Below are 22,901 nucleotides of genomic sequence, written 5' to 3' on the forward strand. Positions count from 1 at the left end.
TAATTTATAATTTTATATATTATACATTTTTTTTGTTTACTTTACAATTTTATGTTGTGTAATAAAATTCATTTTATAACATTTATTAGATATCCTCTTAAATTACTTGTTATAATTACGAAATTTTAAAGATATATATATTATAATCACATTTTAAAATAATTTCCACATGAAACATAAAACTTAATTTTTTTCATACCAAAATATACAATATTGCTTATGGAAAAATATTTAAAAATATCCTTTTAAACCGCGAACATTTAAATTTATTTTCATTTCCTCCGAACTTATATAATATTATAAATATAATCATGAATTTGAATTTTGTTTATTTTTTTTTATATATTTATATTATATATAATATATAAAATAAAATTTAATATATTTTATTTACAATATAAATTTATATATTTATAATAAAATGTATATAAATAATAATATTTTTTTTCTCATTATAATTAAAATAAAACTATAATAAACAAATTGATGATATTATTTAAAATTGAATATACGAATACAATCGTCGATTATCGGGGGTAAAAAACTTGTGTTTTGGTAGATGACGGTAAATACTTTTATTTAACAAATCGGTAAATATGATTTATTGCTAAGTTTCGGCTTCGACTGAACTTTGTTGGGCGGCTTTGGCGATTTCGAAAGAAATGGTGCCTTTTAAGTTATTCAAAAAATTATTGGCTTGAGTATTTGACATATTTTCTAAAGATTGTCCATTCACACTGAGAATACGATCACCTTTCTATTATTTATTTTAAATGATAAAAAAAAAGAATAAAAAAAATTATGTTTCTAAGTTGAAAGAAATGACTCGTGCTAAACGTAACCTGGTAAGAAATTAATTTAGCGCCCCATAAACTGTAAAATAATTTTAATTTGGTTTCAAATAAGTGACCAGTGATGTAATTTGCATTCATAAGAAAATATTACATGAACATAACCATAGTTTAAGTAAAAATAAAAAGACCATGTCTGTAATCCTGAGTTATGAGGGCGTGGAATCCGATAGCTACACTCCGGTTTTTCGTTTAAAATTTTAAAAGGGTTTATAGTTCCATTCTCTATCCCTGAATAAATTAATATTATTGCGTAAACATATCGTCTCGTTTCGGTTTTTATAAGCTTTGTATTTCAAATATATATTTTTATTACTCCACCCCCCTAAATAATTTAATAATTGTGCAAATATCCTTAGTGGTCGTTAGTGGCGTCACAAAACAATCAAGATTAAATTACAAGCTTTCACATGATATTACCTTAATACCTTGGTATAACGATCTAGCCCCCACAGTCTGGGACTACCTGCTTTGATTTCTCAGCAAAATCAAATAATAAGCACAGCCTAAATAAAAAACTTCGACTTTCAAGGGGAGCAATTTACATGCCCATAGTTATCAACGCCTTGGGAATCTTTGGGGGCAAGGTTTTCTAATTCAATTAAAAGTCTCGGAAATGCATGTGGTTCTATTTTAATTATTTTTTTTTATTTGGCTCGAAATTAATTATCTTAGTTAATTATATTTTCAATTTTTTGGACCTTTTACTGATGTATTAAGTGAGGAGGCTTATATAGCTTTTTCTGGAAAGCGGGTTTAATAATTTACATGTCATGATCATGTTATTTATCAAGTTTATATAATTTGTTTGAGTATGGCTAGCTATAATTATTCGTCTGCGGTAAACGTTTAGTACAAATCGTAAAAGGCTTAAACACTTATCATCTGCCCAGAACAAAATTAAATAATTTATCATTTACTTTTAATTTTCCCTCGCCCAAGCTTCCTGATTCGATTTGACTGACAGTCACGGGTTCATTTACTTCCGTTTGACTAGTGATACCCATTCCAATAAATTTAAATCCCAAATTTTCGTTTTCGTTGCGAGTGATCTGAACAAGCGAAATGTTTCCAATATCTTTTTGAGGGTGAGCAGATTTATCTTGAAGATTTATTAAATAATTATGTTTTATTTATATAAGTGATAAGAAGGCCTAAAAACAGCTGTCTATTTTCAGAAGAACTAAAAATACCTGCCTAAATGTCTAAGTTCAGAAGAACTAAGAATATCTCTAGTCCTAAAGAGTGCATAAACCATAATTTTTTTTTATTAAGATGTAGCTTAACACTTAGTTTTAATGTAAATATAACCATATGGATCAAGTTAAAGCCAATATTATACTAAATATAATTCAATAAAATGTGATTGTATGAATAATATAAAATGGAAAGAGATAATGAAGGGAGCTTACCACCTAAAATAATTATGTAATTAGAATTTTATTTTAAAACTCATACAAGATTCCAGACTTTTTAAAATCGGCAACAATTTTTTCTTTACAATTTTTAAAATTTTAACGTTATAACATTGGATGAAGTCCGAATAATATCAAAATATTTTTTTTGATATTTTATTTAATTTGGGGTCGAATCAATACCCCGGTTTGGGTATTTCTTACGCGGGGTAAACTAAACCCCATCGGTGATGGTATTTTTATTTCCAACCTATTTATAAATTTATGTCTTATTGTTACTTAAGACAAATTTGCCGTGATGTGACATCAAATCTTGCAAGGAATCGGAGCTCAATTTAAGCTTTAGAAATTTTTCGGTGAGAGGTGTTTTGGAAGTTATGAAAGGTTCGCCAACTGCGTGTTTTAATCGTCGAATTTTCAAAACAATCTTTCCAACCAAACCCTAAAAAAAACAACACATTTTTTATACAAGCTATGCTATAAAGATAATTTTTACTCTTAGTATCAAGGCTATATCTTCCTGATTGGAATCTTCGACATTTTCAGAATTAACTTCTAAGATCTGATCGCCAGCTTTCAATCTACCGTCGATTTCTGCCACCGATCCTTTTATCTGCATAAAAAAAACAGGTTTTCATATTAAATTAATATGCAGTGTCTTTTAATCACAGATAGTGTCACTTTTAAGAGGCATTGTCACTTTAGAAAAAAATATATTGTTTGAAGATACTGTTAATAAAAAAACGCGGCAATGCTATGTGACTATTTCACTTATGATAAATGAAATCTTCGTTCACAATATTAAAAAAAAAATTACCACATGAGTTATAATGACCCGAGGACTTGTTGATCTATCTTTAATACTTATTCCTAGCGATTTTCCCGGTTTTTTTATCAGATCAATACTATGAAGCTCGTAGTAATCTTTTTCGAAAGTTTCGATATCGGTATTACGCTGAACTAGCAATGTGACATGAGTCTGAGGTTGATAGATATAATCCTTCGCAATATTTAGCGGAGTTTTCCGCAAATTCTCGCCATTCACCTGAAACGAATAAAGATTTTAGGCTTAGGATTATGAATAAAAAAAAATGGAAGTAAACCTCTAATATTAGATCGTTCACCATTAATCGATTATCCTTTTCGGCGACTCCTCCTTTATATATTTCGTCGATCATAATTGAACCCTTCAAAAAAAAATAATAATAAAAATGTCGAGTCTTTTCCAAATTTTTAAAAATACAGTGAAGGAAATCAAAGGTCCAGTAATAGATAGCTCAACTTGCTGCGATTCAGATCATATTCATAAATCAAATAAAATTCTAGTTATTTTGTCGGCCAAACTAAACTGGAACCAAATCGATTTAGCTGACAAAATAACTATATTCCGATTGGTTTTCTAAACTCGATCTAAACTGCAGCCGATTTGAAGAAATTTTTTTTGATAGAACGATCTGAACCCAGATTCTTGTCATCTACTAATGCAAACAAACTCACAAGTAATGTGTCTTTCCCACCAGTTAATCCTATACCCAAAGGTTGGCCGTGTTTTTCAATATGAATTAAAGTTGGTTGATCGGGTATGATGGAACAAGTTAATAGATCGAATCTATCTTCTATTCGTTTAGGCGGCGAAGATATCAACTTTTCTGCCATGTAAAACAATATAATTTTAAAGGGAAGCGAAAAGTAAAATAAGACATTGCAAACTGTGAGAAGAGTATAATAAAAAGTAGGAAAAAGTTGATAAGATATTATTAACACTATAATGGAAGAGAGTAAGTCTTTTAGAAACGAAGGATGTTAAAATATGTAGGTGGTATACGAATTTCCGGGAAAGCCCGGGGTATAATGGCATAGGAAAAAATATGTTAATATAACTAATTGATTATTAAACTTGGACTTGAGGAAATGTTAGATTTGGCGTATGAGTATTCATTCATTTGAGCAGCCTAATCAATTCGTGGCAAAAAAAAACACAATTAAAACATGCTATTTTTAAACATGAATTTACATTCTTACTTTCAAATTTTTTTTCAATTCATCATCTTCAAGACCAGTCTCTTGAAATTGACAAATACTCTTTATTAAAAAAAACATATAAATAAATAAAAGTCTCCTTTGAGTCCTGATAGTATGAAAGGAAAAGAATAATTGTATATTAAATTAAAAGAATTAATAATATATATTCTTAAATATTTCTAAATTTAAATTATCTCAATTTTTTTAAAAATAAATTTATAACAAAATCGTAAGAATAATTAGAAAAAAATCCATTATAATATTGCTCAAAAAAAACAACATTATTTTAAGTTTAATTTCATGTGGAGAGAAAACTGAAGAACCAAGTATAATCCTTTTAGGGAAAAGATCATTAAGGTTTATTTAGATGTTTTTATGAAATTCTATGCCATTTATTGTATATATATTAAACTTACATTAAGTAAATGCTCATTAGCTTTTGTTGGTTTTATAGCCATTTCTTCAAGTCCATTAGCGCGCCTAATAAATCAATATTTTATTTTTTAAAAAAATAAAATAATATAATGTAGTATAATAAAAATATCGATTAACAATTTTAACACAAACTTTGTTTGTGCAGGTGATGATTTGTCAAAAAAAAACATTTTGCGAAGGTCTTCATAAAAATAAACGAAACAATAAAACGACAGTTTGATATTCCGGTATAAAAAAAAACAATCTTATATACATGCCAAAATAATTTAATAATTAACGGAATAAAGATTTAGGCTATTACAATAATTCGGGAAATGAATACACTTATTTTAATTCCCTTATTTTGGTCATGTGAATTGCTCGCTTTTCCATCTAAAGTTTCTTCTATAAAATTATTTTTGGATTTAAAGCTATTTCATTATTCTATTTTAACGAAGTGAGGGAAGATATTACATAATATCTAATGAATCAAATAAATGCGATATTAATTTTTTCCGACTTATCGGTCTTTTTAAACCTGTTATTGGGAATCTTTAAAGAAGATGTATATGTGCGGCCCAGAGCAGATGTTTGGCCTTTCTCTCCTACTCCTATTTTTTTAGTATCCTTAGTGTTGTTAATTGGTTGGTTGTGTAAACCCCAGACCCGGGGTTTGCTAAAAATAGACTAACAGCTCTTACGAACCCCGAGCACAGACCCGAAGTTTTCTTCTCTCTTTTATTCCTTTTCTAAAGAAAAAAATGTCAACCCAGATCACTTTGAACTGGATTTATTAAACCATCCTTCAATACCGCTAAGCCAGATCATTAGAATGAAAAAACATATTGGACTTCAAACTTCTAAAAGGTTTCAATTTAAAAGATTTAAGATAAATTTCTCTAGGATGATTCATTCGATACACAATATTTACTTTGGCACATTTAAAAAAATAAATATTTATAATATAATATTCTTATATAAACAAATAATTATATTTCCGAATAAAAAGGAGAATATTTTTACCTTAAAATGATGAGCTTTATTTCATTTGATTCCAAATTTTTGATAATCGTGGAGGCGTTGAGATGACTTCTACCCAACAAAACGTGATTATTCGCCTGTTTTTTTGAATAAAACAACAATGTTTGAATAAAATAACAATGTTTTAATTGAATAAAACGAGGATTGGAATTATCTGGAATCTTCGAAAAGTAAAAAATAATAATCTATCAATTTTATTTATATAAAAACAGTTTTTTTTTTCTTTAAAAGGTAAAACAAAAAAAAAAGAAGAGATTTTAATGATGTAATAAAAAATAAAAAATTTTCAATTTTGTTTTTTTTTGTAATAAAAAAAGGCAAAGAATTATTGATTTTTGCTGTGTATATTTTTTATAAGAATAGGAAGAAGAAATAAAAAAAAATGTTTAAGATAAAATAAAATTAGGTCAGTGAATATTAATAAGTCATCAAATGGTTAATAAATCGAGACTGAGGTGCATTTAACTCTGCCCAGGGAAGGGATCTAATCTAAAGGATATAGAACTTCATATGTGTCAGACTCATTGAGAGGCTTCTATTTAAAAACCTCTTTCCCACAACTCTCTCTAACCCCCCTCGGCTTCATGAATGACAATATCAGTTAATTCAAACAGGCGAATGCCGACCGAAGAAAAAATCTGCTAGGCATTGAGGCCCCTGTAAATTTATTTCACCCTTTTCCTCAAGGGAAAATAAATTTTTAACGGTAGGGGGGGGAGGAGGAAGGTTAAACACATGAATATTTAAATTAGATAAGATTTCAAGAACCGAGAATTGTTAACAAAAAAAAAATAAATATTTCTTTGGAAAATTTTTTATAATCATCCATGATTAAGCGATTTTAAAATTAATAGAGATCTACAAATCACGACCAGGGCCGCACCCGGGAAGGCCAGGTCTATATTTAAAAAAAAATTCAATTGGGGCTGGGTTGGGCCTAATTTTTTAAAAAATTTCCGGCCCGGCCAGGTGGGGCGTAAATTTTTAAATATGATATAATTTTATACTTGCAAGAAACAAGGCGCTACTTTTTTTTTTTTCAAACAATCAAAAAAATAAATAAAATTTTCTATATTTAAGGGCCGAGCGGGCAAATAATTTTAATAGCGAGTAGGGATTTTCGGGGCAAATAAAATAGAATTCGTTCGGGATCGCGCCGAGTCAGACAAATTTTTTAAAAAAATTTCGGGCCGGGTCGGGTTTGGGAAATTAGGCCAGATGCAGATCACTAATCTGTAATACCCGGCACGGTGTGTGAAAAATTTTATTTGGGCCTGGCAAAAAGTAATGATTCCCGATGCGCTTAATAGAGAATAGAAATTTCTTTTCTTTCTTTCTTTCTTTCTTTCTTTCTTTCTTTCTTTCTTTCTTTCTTTCTTTCTTTCTTTCTTTCTTTCTTTCTTTCATTCATTCTTTCTTTCTTTGTTTCTTTATATTGAGAATTTTAATCAAAAGAAGTGATGAAATAAAATATTTTAAATATATGATTGATGCTTTGTAATCTATTTTTCTTTGTCGTAAAAACGATAAAATCCAAGGCGATTAGAAGTTTAAAAGAAAAATATGATACATAGGATACACTCCTGGGACCACTTAAAATCGTATTTAAAAAAAATAATTGATTATTTTGTTTTGCAAAATTTTGTATTAATGGAGATATAAGTATAATAATATCAAAATAATTTTATTTTTGGCAAAGTGGGCGGATTAAAAAATCGATATAACTCTTTTGATTATTAAATTAAAAATACATTAATAAAAATTTACAATATTATTTGTATCTATTGATGCTAAAAATATAAAGATTGTTCTTTCCTTACCTAAATAATTTGGGTAAAGCTCAAGTGACCATTGCCTGTCAGCTGTAGAGTTGCTAAGCACACTTTAAAAAAATATCTATAGAAATTAGATTGCGCAAACTAAAGAGAAGAGCGTGACTAATGAGAAGGGGAGGGGTGAAATTCCCCCATCGCAAATTTGTCTGCTCTCGTAAATATAGTTTTAAGCGAATAAATATTCCCAACCCACCCACCCTCTGCCAAAAAATGTATACAATATATCATTATAAGAAAGAATTTGAAAGAAAAATTAATAACTTTTAAAAATAACGACTATAAATTCAAAATTTTTAGAAAAAAAGCATTTTAATAAAAAAAAAGGCGAAAACCCAAAACTATTTTTATTAAAAATTTAATATATTCGAAGGTCTCCAATAATTGGACTTAAAGATCTCCAACAAAATTTATGGAGAAAAAATTCACCTAATTGTGTTTCCCCTTCCTTTAGCAAAATCCTGGATACGCTGGTCACAGGGCTCACAAACCAAAAAAGAAAGAAAAAAATGTTGTGGAATAAAAAAACAAAAAAAATTATGGTAAAATGTTATAAAAAGTTTGTAATTGATAATAATTTATATGATAGATGGTGTTTATGTTTAAATCTTAAATTCATGACGAAAAAAAATAAAATTTACTTATTGGTTATTTAATTTTACAGTCTTTTGAGCAGATTTTTGGTAATTTTAGTTTTTTTTTCTAATATGAAAAACGAAAATATCCGCCAAAGTGTATGTAATAAAACCAAAATCGATCCAAAATTGTACAAATAAATAGAGACCAAAGGAAAAAACAAAAGGAATTTTTATATAATATATATATGTAAAGTTATACAATTAGATAGATATAGGTTACAATTTGCTTGTAATTGTTGCTTCAATGGATGCTGCATCATAAGAAAAACTGCTAGATAAGCATCCCCAAACATCGGAAGTTATAACGATTTTTGAAACTAAAAATCCGTCTCCAATTTTCACTTCGTAGGAATTAAATCATTCAGAACTTTTCAGAAGGACGCGGCCCCTGGATTTGAAGGCATCAAACCTTTATTTCTTTAAGATTTAACCACTCCTATCCTCAAGTCAAACCTGTTTATTGGACAAAATCACTCAAATTTGCAACAAAGTCATCAATGGTGACGTCCCAGATTTCGCAATTTTTTTTGAGCCAAATCAGGCTTATTGTTGGTGCCGTATATAGGAGATTATGTTCCAAGCTTATAGCTAGCAATATTTTTGCACAAGTTTCTAACATACTTCTTCCTCTTCCGAGCTCAGGCTATGAAGCGGCTGCACATATAACTCGTATTTATGTTCAAAATGCTACAATCGCTCAACACCTTGTTAAAATCGACTTTTAAAATAATTACACTAGCATTCACGGGAAAGTAATCATTTCACTATTCATAAAACATTTCCCAGTTTCTACAAACTATATCCTTTCATCCTATAAGAAACCATCTCATTTGATATTTGGCCATTATGTCTTACCCTCTTCTGAAGGTATGCAACAGGGCAACCCCCCTCCCCCCCCCAGGGGTTCCAAATTATTTGTCTTGGAATCCATGATTTGATAACTAAAATAAAAAATGACTGCTCGCTGCCTCTACATTTATTGTACATTGATGATGGGGTCATCTTTGGCGATTCTGCTGAGGTAGAAAAGGCTGTTAATATTATTAAGGCTTCCACTGACAGTCTTGGGCTTGTTATTAACCAAACCAAAATCGAATACTGCGAAATCAATACAATTCCATTAAACATTTTTGGTTTTAAGCGTATCCCCTTGAAAAATTTATCGCATTTGGGCTCTTCCATCGGTTAGGAGTCAGTAAACTCGTTTTTTAGCAATATGGACGATATTTTTGAAAATTTAATACGCATTCTTCCCTGCTCTCGTCTCACAAGGCCTTTTTTTTAAATTAAGAATTTTTTTAACATCCCTAAAATACTCTCTACGACCCGAGCCCATTATTTTTAGTGAGGGTGCATCTAGTAAAATTCGAAACCAGAATAAAAGTCATTCTTAGTGACTGGTTAAATGTCAAGTTTACAGATATAGCCTGGCATCAAGCCACACTTCCTTCAAAATATGGCGGTTTTGCTATAAGATCCCCACTGCTAAATTCAATAGCCACCTTCAGGCACGTAGATTAATTGAGCAACATCTGTTAGTCCACACCTTTTTTGAATACAGCTAGGATGGAGTGGGCAAAATTCGTCACAACCACAACCCTATTTCAGCAAAACGGAAGGATTGGGATCTACCACTTGTGAAAAACTCCATTTATTACCTTATTTCGAGTTTTCCACCTTTGGGGATCAACATTCGTTGAACTTATCAAGGATCGGGGATATGAATTTTTAGATGTTATTCCATCTAGTAATCTCAAACTTGAATTGGGAAACACGAGCTCAGCTATGCTCTAAGTAACAGGCTCAACATTCCTTTCTCATTACCATATAAAGATGTCATACTGATGATGACAATATGGCGCTGCATCCTTTACATTTCAATCGTAATCCCGGTCGGCAAACCCGACACTCGAGGTAATCAAGTTATATCTCTTGCACTTAGATCAGCTGGTTTTTCTACCTAATTGGAGCCTTCTGCATAAATTCCATGGTCACAAGAAAAGTTTCTAATATGGGGCTTTTCTTGTCTGGACACGAACTCCCCTTCCAATTTCAAGGATGCTCTTGAACAGAGCTCAAAATTTTAAGATCGCCAAATACAGCGCTGATTCTTCTAATTACATATTCTTACCAATCATTTGCTCCACTTTAACAATATATGGTGATTTGGCTATAAAAGTTTTTTAAAAATGTTGGCCGCCAAATTAGGAAAAATTCTGGGGAGCCTCGCGAAGGTTTTTACATAAGGCAGAGGATCGCAATAGCCATTCTTAAGGCTAATTATGTTTGTTTTATCAATTCAATCTCTCCTGATGATTAAGGGGAGGGGGTTTTGAATGATTTTGCATTTATTTATTTTGTATTTTACATTATTTTTTATTTATGTTCAATATTGTCTTTTTTGTTATTATGATTTTTTTCTAATTCTTAATAGTTTACTAACTATATTTATATTACATGGCCTGAAACTTATAGTTATATTGTCATCATTAGATATTTTATTTACAAAAGGTTGCATATATATAATTTGTTATTTAAATCAAATAATGAAGAATTTATGTCATACTAAAATAAATAAAACGTATTGTAATTTTTTTTTTTATAATTTGGACAAATCCTCACCCGTAGCTAAGGTCTTTAATTGAATTAACAAACAAAAATTTAAATAGGCAATACTTTAATGAAACCATTTAGACTTTTGCATTGCAAGGTTTGCTGAAGATCTAATTTTTTGACTATGCTCTTTCTAGAACCATCAAATAATAACTCTTGTGCTCTCGACAGACTCTTCTATCTTCACAAAAATATGCTAACGTAAATTTTAATAAAAAGATATCTGAATTTATTTCTTCGGTCCATTTTTGAATACGGTCTATGAATAGATGAAACTTATTTTCGAATGATAATTTTAAATTGTAAAAAAAATATTCTTGAAGGTTCATCATGTGAATTACATCGCATACAAACCCTTTAAACACAATTGCTGGGGTGGCTGAAATGTTTGAATCCTGAAAACCTAGTGCCATATTTCAGCCACAGCAATAGTGTTGAAAGGATATCTGTATGCGATGTATATCGCATGATAAACATTCTAAAAGGGGGTTTATTGCCTTAGATGTAGCCTCTGAATAATTACTCGTCTATCGCCACATAAATAAATTTTAATAATAAAACTGACATATACAGGAAAGATATCTGAATTTATTTCTTCTTCTGTATTAATCCATTTTTTAATATGGTAAAAAATGATATTTTCAAATAAATTTTTTATTTATGAAAGACGGAATGAAATGTATCCCAGAAAATGCCATATCCGGGATAAGTCCCTAAGACTATAAACTTAGATGGGATGCGTCTCATGGATACAAAATCCAGCGCGGAACAGGACTGCAGAATGGATATTTGATAATCTATACAATTTAAAATAGATATTTATTTTTTATTATATATGGCCATAAAATCAAGAAATTTAAACTTAAAAGTCAACCTATATACACTCATTTTAACTTTTCTTTAATTACAAAATGATTTGGTTGATAATGATTTGTAAAACAAAATATAGGAGGATATTCATTTGAAGCTGATTTCTCCAAGTCTAAGAGATAGAATAACCGGGGGGGGGGAAGTCCCCCACAGCAAAAAATTTCTTTGGACATCTAAATTTGCCCCCCCCCCCAAAAAAAAATAATTTAAAAAATATAATTTTTTTATTTTATACAAATTAATAAACAAGTTGTGAAAACCTATATTCGTTATATTTTTTGTGTAGAAATCCAAGAAAATTTTAATAGGAATCATTAATTTACAATGTCTTTCTGTTGAAAGCATTACTAATTTTATTTTAAAGCAACTTAATGAATTAAATAGTAATTCATTGAATATTTTAAGCCAGACATGTGATACGCCATGTCTGACCTAAATGGATGAGTACAAACCCTGCTTCAAAAAAATTAATAAAAAGTGCCTTATATTCATTGCTACAACAGTGTGCAAAAAAACGGCTAACTCAATATTTTAGCCAGAAAAATGTTGCCCTCTTCAAGATTTCGCTAATAATTGCCACAGTCGAGTTTTGAAGATAGCACGAAAAACGGGAGGAATTTAAATAACAAAGGAGACTTTCGGAATTTACTTTGTTAAATATGGATTTGTACTCGTGTTGGTGGAACACGATAAATTTATTGTATTATAATTTTAAATTGTGTATTGTTGTATATAGTTAGTTAATAAAATATCTTCTATATTCTATGTATGGGTGTCTAACAAATCTTTCAATCAATGTTCCAACCTACAATAATGGTGCCGAATGTCAAGGGAATTCTTTTCATTCCAATATTCCCAAAGGTCTCTTTTCGACATGGAAACAAGAATATTGAACTGTTGGAGGATATAAAAGAAAGTAGTCTCGTAGACAGTAATTTTCTAGGAGGGGATAATTTTTTTTATATTGAAATGATATTACAAATTTATTAGGACTTATCATCATCATATAAAATTATTATAAGCAATCATATTTAAGAGCGAATATAATGTTAAAAAATATTATAGTTATGTAGGTAAATCAAGGGTAATGTATAGAATTAAACATTATAATATGATTTAAAAAGTTAATCAAAGTATGTTCATAATTGAAAATTTTCGATCGGGCCAATTTTTCAATAATTTGTTTTTGTATTGGGTTAATTCTAGATGCATATTAAGCAAAGCCAGTTTATTCAATAATTTTAAGGTGTCGTACTTTTGGGATAAGTTTTTATTCTCCGTAATGAAGAAAAAGCCTTCTCATTTATGCTTGGATTAATTAGAATTGTTCCACAATATACAGTAATTTTAATATATTTTTTTAAAAAATATGCATGTTCCGTTGCATTTCTTGGAGGATAATCTATTAAAATTAATCCATCATACAAAGATTTAAATTCTAAAATTAATTGGTCTGATGCATTCATATCCTCTAAAATTTTAGTATATATTTAATTTTTTCAATGTCAAGATTTAAATATATTATCAGAAGAATTTATAGGTAATAGTATTTGAAAATTGGATAGAACCAATTAACGGATCACAAGTCATTCATCGATTTGAGTCAAAAATGTATCTAAAAGTGGAATAAAAATGGATAGTAATCCTCAATTGACACGTTAATATTGGAACGATTTTTTAGTCTAGGTATGAGTCGAGGTTTGAGAATATATAATTTAGCCTCAACAACCACATAAATCTCGTGAAATTTTGGTAGATATTATCTTTTAGTTTTCTAAGTTGTATTATATAATAATATTCGCGAATAACCTCAGCTAAATCCATATCAGTATTTTAAAAATATTGGATAAAATTGCGGTGTAATTAAATAATTATTAATGCATTCCAAGTGCAAAAATAAATCGGCTATCATATTAAATATAATAATGTATCAGTTTCAGATAAAACAACTGGTTCAGGCCATTATGATATTTCTTCAAAAGCATTTAAAATAGGCTCTTCTAGATCCAAAAATGATGTAACAGCTTGATGTCGAAGGCTCCATCTTGTCCGGCATGCTTATTGCAGTCTTATCTTTTAGCACAATAAATATCAAAAATAATTTTATTCAGTAAAATCTATCTCTTTAGATATCTGGATATGTCATACACTTTATAAATTATGCCTAATCATAATTACTATTAGAAATAAATAAATAAATAGTTTATTTTTAGATAAAATGTTCTTATATCCATCAGTGTATAAATATGTAGAAATTAAGCCTAGGTAAGTGTCGGAATGAAGGAATATACATATAGAATATTCAATGTGATATGTGCTATAATGAAGCGGATACTTTGTGATAAATTTATTAATATTGTATGCTTCTTTGGTAAGTCTGTTAGATCAGAAGTGATTAGCCTAATTAGTCGTATTTTGATTGGATATGCCGAGGTTCTCTGTTCTACAAATTATGCCATTTTTTATTTTATTTTAAATAAAATAGCAATTATATACTCCTAGAAATGATTTATACAGCGTTTTACAAAGTTTGATACCTATTTACAGAGTTTTGCCATTTATTGAGAATTAGAAGGACCCTATAACGGCGTGTCCTTTAAGAATTTCTAAAAATAAATAGTTAAATGTCCAATTATAGTGTAATAAAGAGGAAAAAATAATTAGTTTAATCGTTTTCTCGTGGTGCTGAATGTCAATAAGGTTGATTATGAGGTGATGTATGCTAGCACTTTTATTGAACGACCTACGGATGTAATAATAAATTATGAATCTACTAACCCCTTTGCATGTCTAATTGCATCTGTTGATTCCACAGTCGCTCATAAAGCGTTTTTGATGGTATATTTACTAGCATTCTGAACAAGTTAGTCCTTTTCTTCTTTCGTCACTTTAAATATTTTTTTTTATTCGTGATTCATAAATACAAAGTAATATTTTTCAGTACCCCCAAAAAAAACTTTTGGTCTAAATTGACAAAAAAAAATACAGATAAAGAATAGTGTTGTATATGTATATTTGAAATATTAATTTATATAAAGACGTTTATAATGAAATATTAAATTATAGCATAGATTCCAACACGTGGAATGAGTGTTGTAAAAACACCATTTATAATTGTATCGATTTTCTGTTTGAATTTCATGATATATAATAAAAATTATATTAGATCATGATATATTTTTTTTTCAATTATAAATTTTGTTTCATTATTTTTGAAGATATCTAAAAAAGCTTTCAAATTTTTTTTACGAAGAAACTCGATAAAATCTTTGAAAGGTAATTATTAATATATTCAATAAGCTATTTAACAAGGGTAGTCATAAACGCGGGAGAGTTAGACAAGGTACTCTGTGTGATATTCTGTTTTACAGATGGGACTATCATTTTTATGGCTAGATGATATGCTTAAAAGGCAAATGGATTTCGTATCATATAGTGGTCATAGAATGCGGGAGATATATTGTGCAATATTACGATATAGACTGGTTTTCGTGATAATATTAAAAATAAAAGGATCTATTTCATCGATTCTGCATTATCAAACCACGATATTCATCAAAAATATGGAATGTTTATGTGCCCATTTGGCGCTATCTAAATTAGGATCATTTAGCGGATGCAAGGGCTGAAATCACCTCTAACCCTGCGGGATGGATATGCATAAATGGGGCTGTGCGTCACAAGCGGATATGGACTAAATCGGCAGATCGTCGAGAGCCCTGAGTCCATCCTATCTTTTTTCCCGTCCGGTCTTGATCGAGAATCCTTATTTTAGAAATGGGTTCGATCTTAATAAATTATTCGAAATAAATCGAATAATTTACTATTCGTATTGAACCGACTATATAACATTTACAATTTCAATTCGACAGGTATAATTTCGAATACTAAATTATTAAACTTCGTTCGAGTGAATAGAGTACAAATAACTCACTATTCAATTAGTATTCTTTATCGAATAGACCTGGCTCCGCCCATTTTTGACGATTTTTAAAAACAGCTCGATTAAGATTTTAGCCAAAATAATATAATGTAAGCCTTGAGATTTGGCAAACAGAGCTCTAAACCTTTCTGGCCGCCTATGAGCAAATTCTCCAGGCTTTACGTAACATTATTTAGGCTAAGATCTTAAATGGTTCTTAAAAATCGACCCAAATCGGGCCGTTTAAAAACAGCAGAGTTGTTAAAAGATACTTTTTAAATGGATCTAGATACAGATACATCGTCGAAAATAATATCTAGATACCGATATTTTATTCAAAAATCTATCTAGATACAGATACCACATTTTTATATCTAGATCCTTTAACAACTCTGAAAAACAGTATAGTGTTATACTAACGTTTATCCGATAGCAAATAAAAATAAAAATATCTTTTTTTGAAATAAAAAAATTAGCGAGTTTATAAATTAAAGATAAAAAAATCCTAAACTAATTTTCTTTGAATCGCCATAAAATTAAAGATGACAATTATAAATGTCCCATATATGTGGAAATAGAACCAGGGGTGTTTTTGGCAAATTCTTAAGACTTCAATCATTGGTAGCGCGCAATTTTTGAATTTTGAAAAAAATACTTATTTTTTACTGGATATCGTATTTCAGCCTTGTATAGAAATATATATGTACCTTGTAAATTTCATAGCAACTTCGTTCATAAATTCTTGTGTATTTATTAATTTGTCAGTTGAAAATTATAATGTTCTATCTAAAGGAATTATTTTAAATGGGAAATCTCAATGGAATAATACAAATAAATGGTTATTCTCGAATATATTTTAATATTTATTGTGGATATATAAAATTGCAGTACTGAAGAATGCATTTATCAAGATAAAAAGGCAAAATAAAGTGGATATAGACCATTATAATACTTCAACAGACGATAATATGGAAATTAATATATATTAAGGGATAGATTCAAAAATTATCTGATTTAATAAAAGATTTTACCATAATCATATTTTTATTTTTAAAAATTAACGCGCACCATAAATGTTTTAAGTGTTTTTTAAAGATTAAAAACCTATATTTGCGAAACCTCCCCCCCCCCCCCACAACCTATATCATATGTTACGTATTAATTTACTTCTAATATTTCGTCGCCGACCATGAGTTCTTTCTTAGCATCCTCCGAGTTTATCCCAACCACAAAGACGCTCAATTTATTCCTATCTTTATTTCCGGCCAAACAAATACCCAATCTTCCCTGCGTTCTGCGTAGTTCTACGATATGAATTTTCCCCGGGAGTTCATTGTATTTGTTTTGCAGCTTTTCTATTATATATAAGTGCCAAACAATATGAGAAATAAATAAGGTTTATTTTAATATAATTTATATATCACAAATTTTTTTCCTTCTTCTATTACTAAACACACAATTTAAAGTTTTGTTTCCTTCCATATCCCCAAAAATTGTTTCTCCCACATTCTCCCTAGGTTTCACATTCGTGACTGACGTGACACTTCTACCTTTTATAGGCCCAAGGAGTACCAGTATACCCCAGATCTTATTTGTCTGAGGGTCAGGTCGTGGAGTTATTTAACCAGAGAAAACCTGATATGCGACTGTGTTGTAACAAGACTATTTGCATCATTTCACCATCTTCAAGGGTGATATATACGAATAGGTCTCACCCTAATTGCTCCCTCTCATTTTTTGAAATTCGAGTAACCCCTCGTTCATAGCACGAATTATACAAAATACGCTGTATTAATTTCCCGTGAATTCCCGCAAACTATGAATGTGAGGTACCCTAAATTCACAGTTAACACGAATTTGCGGCGAAGTATACAAAATGTGTATTTTTGTATTCTCCACCGCGAATTCTCACAGGAGGTTGAAAAAAAAGGATTGGATTAAAAAAAGAAATTTATAAAACAAAAAATTTCAGGGGGAAAGTATATTCAGGATAAAGAGGGAACGTAAATGATCGTTGGGGGTTAAACCGATGAAGGCTCTACTCTAGTTGTACAGTACATTATATGCATGTGGCAGTCCCATTTGATAAAAAACTGAGGCTAGATCATAGGTCTAGATGAGATCAAAGTTAAAATTACGACCCCGCTGCCCATATTGAGAGATCGAGAAGGGGAGGCTACGTCAAAAAAATAGAAACGACGAAACGCTGCCCGTGATTAGATTAATAATAGAGGCCCAAGTTAGAGAAATCCAAGGATGGTGGGGCTGACGTGTATTACACCCGTGGAGTTAGTGACCCGATAGTCCCACCTACTACCATTAGTCAGATGGAGGCTAGGTGGTCTCCGCTCCGGGTAACTCTTCGTCTATAGGATTAAGGTCGATGTTTATAGAATAATTGATGGGGGGAGGGTGTCACGTCTCGTTGTCCTACGGAAGGATAACAACATAAGTCACCGAGGAAGTAAAAAAAAGGATTTTACAATTTAAAGATCCTACTTTTTCCTTAAATTAATATTTTACTGCAATTTACAACATATAGGCAACTTTTTTTAATAAACAAAAATAATAAATAAAAAATTTATTGGTTTTTTTTAAAATTTCTAGATTGAAATCGGATGATTTTTGAATGATTAAAAAATAAAATATATTCAAAATAAAAGGTTCAAAAGGATGTTATTTTTTTTTTCTTCCATATTTATGCAGAGTGTGAAATTTTTTTTAAAAAAAAATAAAATAAAAAAATAATTGAGTGAGAAGATAATTTATATATCTATTTAGAAAAAAAAAATTAATCAATAAAAATGCGTGGGCAAAAATATATTACATTCAAGAAATTATTTTGTACAAATTTATTACATTCCGGCGACGGTTATATTATTCGATAAAATCAAGATAAAAAATTATGTTTTTGAGGATTGTTTTGGAAAAAAAGGAAGCAAATCTTCTAAGTTTAAAACCCGGCCCGGCTCATCGTGTATCCGGTTCATGACGGGTCCTAAAATGGCATGATTTTAAATAAGTGGCCTGAATTTAAAAATAAAATCAAAACACGCATAAAATTATAGAAGTTACTTGTTAATGATTATGATTGTAGATTAGAGGTCGGCGCTCGCGAAAAAATTTTCTAACGGGAATTTTTGGCCCGGTTTGTAATAACTTCTTATGATAGAAAAAACATCATAAATTTGCCTAAATTATCAAGCTTTAAATAACATTTTAAACTTTGGCCTGGCCTTACGCCTAAAAAAATATTTTAAACAATATGTCCGGCCCGGTCCGAAAATTATTTTTGTCCCGGTTTAGGGTTTTGGGGTCGAGTTTTATAATAATAATTTTTATTTTTATTTCATAAATTGTTATTTATATTTAAAATTATTTTTAAAACAATATCTAAAATATAAAAGTCATATGTGCAAATGTCGTAATTCAGAAATTTGATTTAATGGATTCGTCGGATTTAAGAACGTACCTGGCAGTTCTTTGTACTTATTCGATTCTAGGCACCAAATCTCTAAGTATCATTTCACCCGAGCCATATAATAATCGTACATTGTAAAAATCGAAATCTGGACTAAGTAAAAAACTTGTCCCGGGAATTTGAGAAAATCGGAGTGGGGCGGAATTAAATATGGCAAAAAGTTTTAAAACCGGTTCGGATTTTAAAATTTGATCACAAATATATATATATTAAGTCAAACTTTTATATATTATTAAATGAAAAAATAATTTATGATTTAATTTTGTAAAAAATATATTCATTATTCGATAAATTTTATCAGACACAATTATGAGACGCATTTAATTATAAAATAAAATAACTTTTTTGTAACTATGGAGCCTTGGATCCTCTAGGGAAAATAATGTTTTTTTGGGGGAGAGGGATGAAGCTCCCATATAAAGCAGTGCAGTGGGTACAAAAAAAATTCACTGAAATAGTTAAGAATTCTAGAGATAGTATTTGTGGCATATTTTGTCAGATAAAAAAAATAAAAATATATGATAACGATTCGGATGATGCATTGATTGATTGACATGCAAAATATAGAAAATGTTTCTAATTTTAAGATTTATTAATGGCATTCGCATGAAAATTAATCCCCTATAGAAAAAAAATCTTTTAAAATGAACTTAATTGATATTTTAAATAAAATGTGGGACAAATTTTTATACCAAGAAAAGAGAATCGAATCCTGATAAATTTCCCATTTTTTTTTTATTTAATATATAATCCGACATTAGTCGCCATTTTAACTAAATTAATTGCGTAGAATTTATAAATAATTAATATATCTTTTTTTTGGGAGAGGGGTCACCAGCTCTCAGCTTCCTTCAATCAACGTGTCTATAATTTAAGTACAAAAAAAAATATATATATTAAAGTTAAAATATATATTTGTTTTAGTTCAATAATTTTTTGAGTACGATTTAAGCAGAAATGCATTTCAGCACGTTTAGCATAGCTGCCCGATAAATTTAACAATTTTGCCCTTAACTCTTTAGTTAAGGTTAAAGTTTATTTAAAAATTTTTTATGGGAAAATGAAATATAAAATCATATTAATTACAAAAATTAATGGCCAAAATTTTTTAAAAAAATCACAGATATATAAGTTTTCTTAAAATAATGCGCTAAAAAAAATGGATGGAAATACGACTTGTATTGCAAATAGTGATTTGCATCGGGTCTAATTTTTCAAGCCCGGCCCAAATTTTTTTAAAAAAAGTTTTGCCGGTCTGCCCGAACCCGAATTTTTTTTAAGTAATTTAAATATAGAAATTATTTATTTTTTTTTAAAATTATTATTATACCCAAAATAAAAGATATTATGTCATATGGCGTCTATTCTTTAAATAAAATTAAGTATTCTCATTTTACATAAAAAATTCAACATATATATTTAAAAAAATTTCCAAGGCCCGACCCGGTCCGAACCCGATTTTTTGCAGATTTCTAATTGCAAATCGATAATAATTTTTTGATAAAAAAAAACTTTTCAAAATATATTAAATTGAAAATAATATTTCATTCTCCTTTACGATTTAAGCGAAAAATAAATCTTTTTGCGACAAAAGGATCATTAAGTTGCTGAACAACTCCCCTCAGAAAGTTAAGGAGATTTTATAAAAGTTCTAACTCAAAATATTGGTCAAAACAAAATAATTTTTTTTTACCTATAAAATAATCATCCGTACACATTCTCTTAAGAAAATTGATCCTCTCCTGATATAAATGCGAATGTGAAAATTCTTATAAATTTTCATCTATTACGATAAAATGGATATGTTAGGAACGGGGAAAGGGAAAGAGAGTTAAATTAAGATTATTTTAATCATTTCATTTCATTTCATTTAATTTTTCTTTTTTTTTTGTATAAAAATAATGTAAAGATAATCTAATATAACAAATCTATATAAAATTAAAACGGCATAAAATGTTAAAGTTAAACTGAAGCAATTTATTTATTTTAAAAATATTATTTTGGTCTTATTAAAATGAAATGATAAAATAATATTTATAAATAAATAAATATAATTTATTTTTTAAAATAAAAAAACAGAGGAAAAAAAAGTTAAATAATGTATTTGTTTTTGTGGTCCCGTAAAAAATAATTATTTGAGAATTAGTTTTTACAATCTTCTAATATTAAATTTCACTTCGAAAAAATTTTTAAAGAGAAAAAAAAAACATAAGTTTACATATGTCTCGCGTTTTATATGTATTACATATATTAATAGAATAGAGGATATATTATGTAGATGGATAAGTTATAGATTGAATAAAATGTATGGTTAAAAGTATTTTAATTGATAAATTGATCTCTTAATTTCGCTCGTAAAAGTTTATTAGAGTTTGGTCTCTTGATCATATAGAAAATATAAGAATTGCTTTACAAAAATAAAATACTTCTTTATTTTATTAAACAAAAAATAAAAAAATAACATCAATGAATGAAGATCATAGAATCTAGTGTTGCTAAACGGCTCGTTTTGAACCGATTTTTATTTTAGCCAGAAAAATACTAAGCAAGTCTGAAGATTTTCCTCATAGAAGGAGCTTAAGTCTAGAGATATATTAAAATCTCGAGGCTTAGGCAATATTTTGGCTATGAGTTGCCGTTTAACAACACTAATAGAATCATTATAAGATTCAAAAAATATTGAATCGGGGAAAGAGAAACATTAATGTATTCAGAAATTGATTTTTGATTTGTAATATAAAATTTGATTTCGTTTATAACTGGGTGTTATTTTTTGGTTTAAAAAAAATGATCGATGAAACTAGTAATTACTAATCATGCATCATATATTGTTCATTGCTTTTATAATTTTCCTCCTAGGATGATGCCCATCTTGGTGATTTTTTATATTTTGCCTAAAATGTTTTTCTCTAAACTATCTAACCAAACCGGTTGAGGTTGTTAGTTTTTGGTTCATAATTCGGTTACTTTTTTTAATAGCTGGCGAAATTGACTAAAGAATTAATGAGACACTAAATATTAAAGCAAACCAGATAGTTAGAACTTCTATATTCTCCGTTCTGGAATGATGCTAATTTTTTTATTAATAATTATTTTTCTTTTTAAACCAAACTACCAAACAAAATAAAGCAATAAAATATACTAATAAAGCCCTACATAATGGATTAGTATAAGTTTCAGAATTAGTGTTTCACAAAGCTTGGCTCACTTCATGCCTAAAGCGTGACGTCGGTTTTCATTTTGTTTAACTCAGTTTCTTTTTTGTGGTTCTCATATTTAAGTGAGGAGCAGAAAGTCCCAGCCAGGCACTTAATATTGGTGCATGAATATATATAGTTTTTTATATTTTTCATTTTATGCTATCTATTTTGACAATTTTCTTTTTTCTTTATACTGTCCACCAAACGGATTAAATCACGAATAAAACATAAAACATGTTCAGCCAAGTTTAAGAAGACCATGTAAAAATATATAACAATTTTTTATAGGAGGGACCAGGCCGAAGGCCGGGTAATATGGAGTTAGCCCCCTACTTCCCCCACAACATTGAAAAATCTTAGCTACGCCACTGAGTAATGGATATTTTATAGATTTGAAATGATATAATTCCAGTTTAAAAGGATACTTTACACAGCAGGAACGTATCACGGTCAAGTTCCTTTGCGGTTATTTTATGAAGAAATTTATATTAGCTCTTTTGTTCTAATTAAAATCACAATATATATATATTTTAAAATTGTTCCGTAATAATCTAATAAAAAAGAAAAAGTTTAATAATTTTTTTAAAAATATTCTATATAAT

The 22,901-nt window shown here is 29.1% G+C and overlaps 1 protein-coding gene across 4 annotated transcripts in view; it reads right to left on the bottom strand.

The window, feature by feature from the left end:
• Positions 1-379: 379 nt before the first annotated feature.
• The window catches only part of LOC135929086 (inaD-like protein), a 100,497-nt gene continuing 77,975 nt past the window's right edge, over positions 380-22,901 (bottom strand). The window contains exons 24-35 of one of the 4 annotated variants that reach the window (XM_065465585.1): positions 16,786-16,973; positions 5,726-5,820; positions 4,705-4,768; positions 4,289-4,348; positions 4,164-4,218; positions 3,764-3,915; positions 3,370-3,453; positions 3,084-3,311; positions 2,763-2,879; positions 2,546-2,708; positions 1,772-1,953; positions 380-757 (exon numbers count right to left, since the gene is read on the bottom strand). In XM_065465585.1, coding sequence (XP_065321657.1) covers positions 608-757; positions 1,772-1,953; positions 2,546-2,708; positions 2,763-2,879; positions 3,084-3,311; positions 3,370-3,453; positions 3,764-3,915; positions 4,164-4,218; positions 4,289-4,348; positions 4,705-4,768; positions 5,726-5,820; positions 16,786-16,973 — 1,538 coding nt within the window. In that variant the 3' untranslated portion in view covers positions 380-607. Of the gene's footprint in view, positions 758-1,771; positions 1,954-2,545; positions 2,709-2,762; positions 2,880-3,083; positions 3,312-3,369; positions 3,454-3,763; positions 3,916-4,163; positions 4,219-4,280; positions 4,349-4,704; positions 4,769-5,725; positions 5,821-16,785; positions 16,974-22,901 lie in introns of those variants that run through there. The other 3 variants (XM_065465582.1, XM_065465581.1, XM_065465583.1) reach the window with 3 other exon arrangements.

This window comes from Gordionus sp. m RMFG-2023, chromosome 4 (genome assembly GCF_954871325.1).
Source record: "Gordionus sp. m RMFG-2023 chromosome 4, tfGorSpeb1-WG-v2, whole genome shotgun sequence".
NCBI classification, from domain to species: domain Eukaryota; kingdom Metazoa; phylum Nematomorpha; class Gordioida; order Chordodea; family Parachordodidae; genus Gordionus; species Gordionus sp. m RMFG-2023.